The 249-nt window shown below is 55.0% G+C and overlaps 1 protein-coding gene across 1 annotated transcript in view; it reads right to left on the bottom strand.

Moving 5' to 3' along the window:
* LOC119589380 (cubilin-like) overlaps positions 1-249 on the bottom strand; it is a 70,980-nt gene that overhangs the window by 16,844 nt on the left and 53,887 nt on the right. The window contains exon 53 of the mRNA XM_037937998.1: positions 71-229. Within this exon, the coding sequence (XP_037793926.1) occupies positions 71-229 (159 nt within the window). The remainder of the gene's footprint in view (positions 1-70; positions 230-249) is intronic.

The following is a 249-nucleotide window of genomic DNA, read 5'->3' as shown; positions in this document are numbered from 1 at the left end:
AAATGAATCTTCGAGCAGCCTTAGCCCACCTAACCAATCAATTTCACGAAGTTGCAAGGCCTGTTCCTACCTTGAATCCCGCGCCTTGCACGGCCTCGTTAGCGTGGAAGAAGATCCTGGCCCGCGTGCCTACAAGCGTGAGAGGAGATGGCATCTGTTTCCCGCAGGTTTTTAGCACCTGTGTCCAAGTGCTCAGTTCGCGCTGCCCTCTGTCGGCGGTCTGGGAGAGCTGTTCGCGAAGAAAGGTTT

This window comes from Penaeus monodon, chromosome 25, assembly GCF_015228065.2.
Source record: "Penaeus monodon isolate SGIC_2016 chromosome 25, NSTDA_Pmon_1, whole genome shotgun sequence".
Classification (NCBI taxonomy): domain Eukaryota; kingdom Metazoa; phylum Arthropoda; class Malacostraca; order Decapoda; family Penaeidae; genus Penaeus; species Penaeus monodon.
The sequence above is the reverse complement of the archived record's forward strand: the minus strand, read 5'-3'. Positions and strand labels throughout refer to the sequence as shown.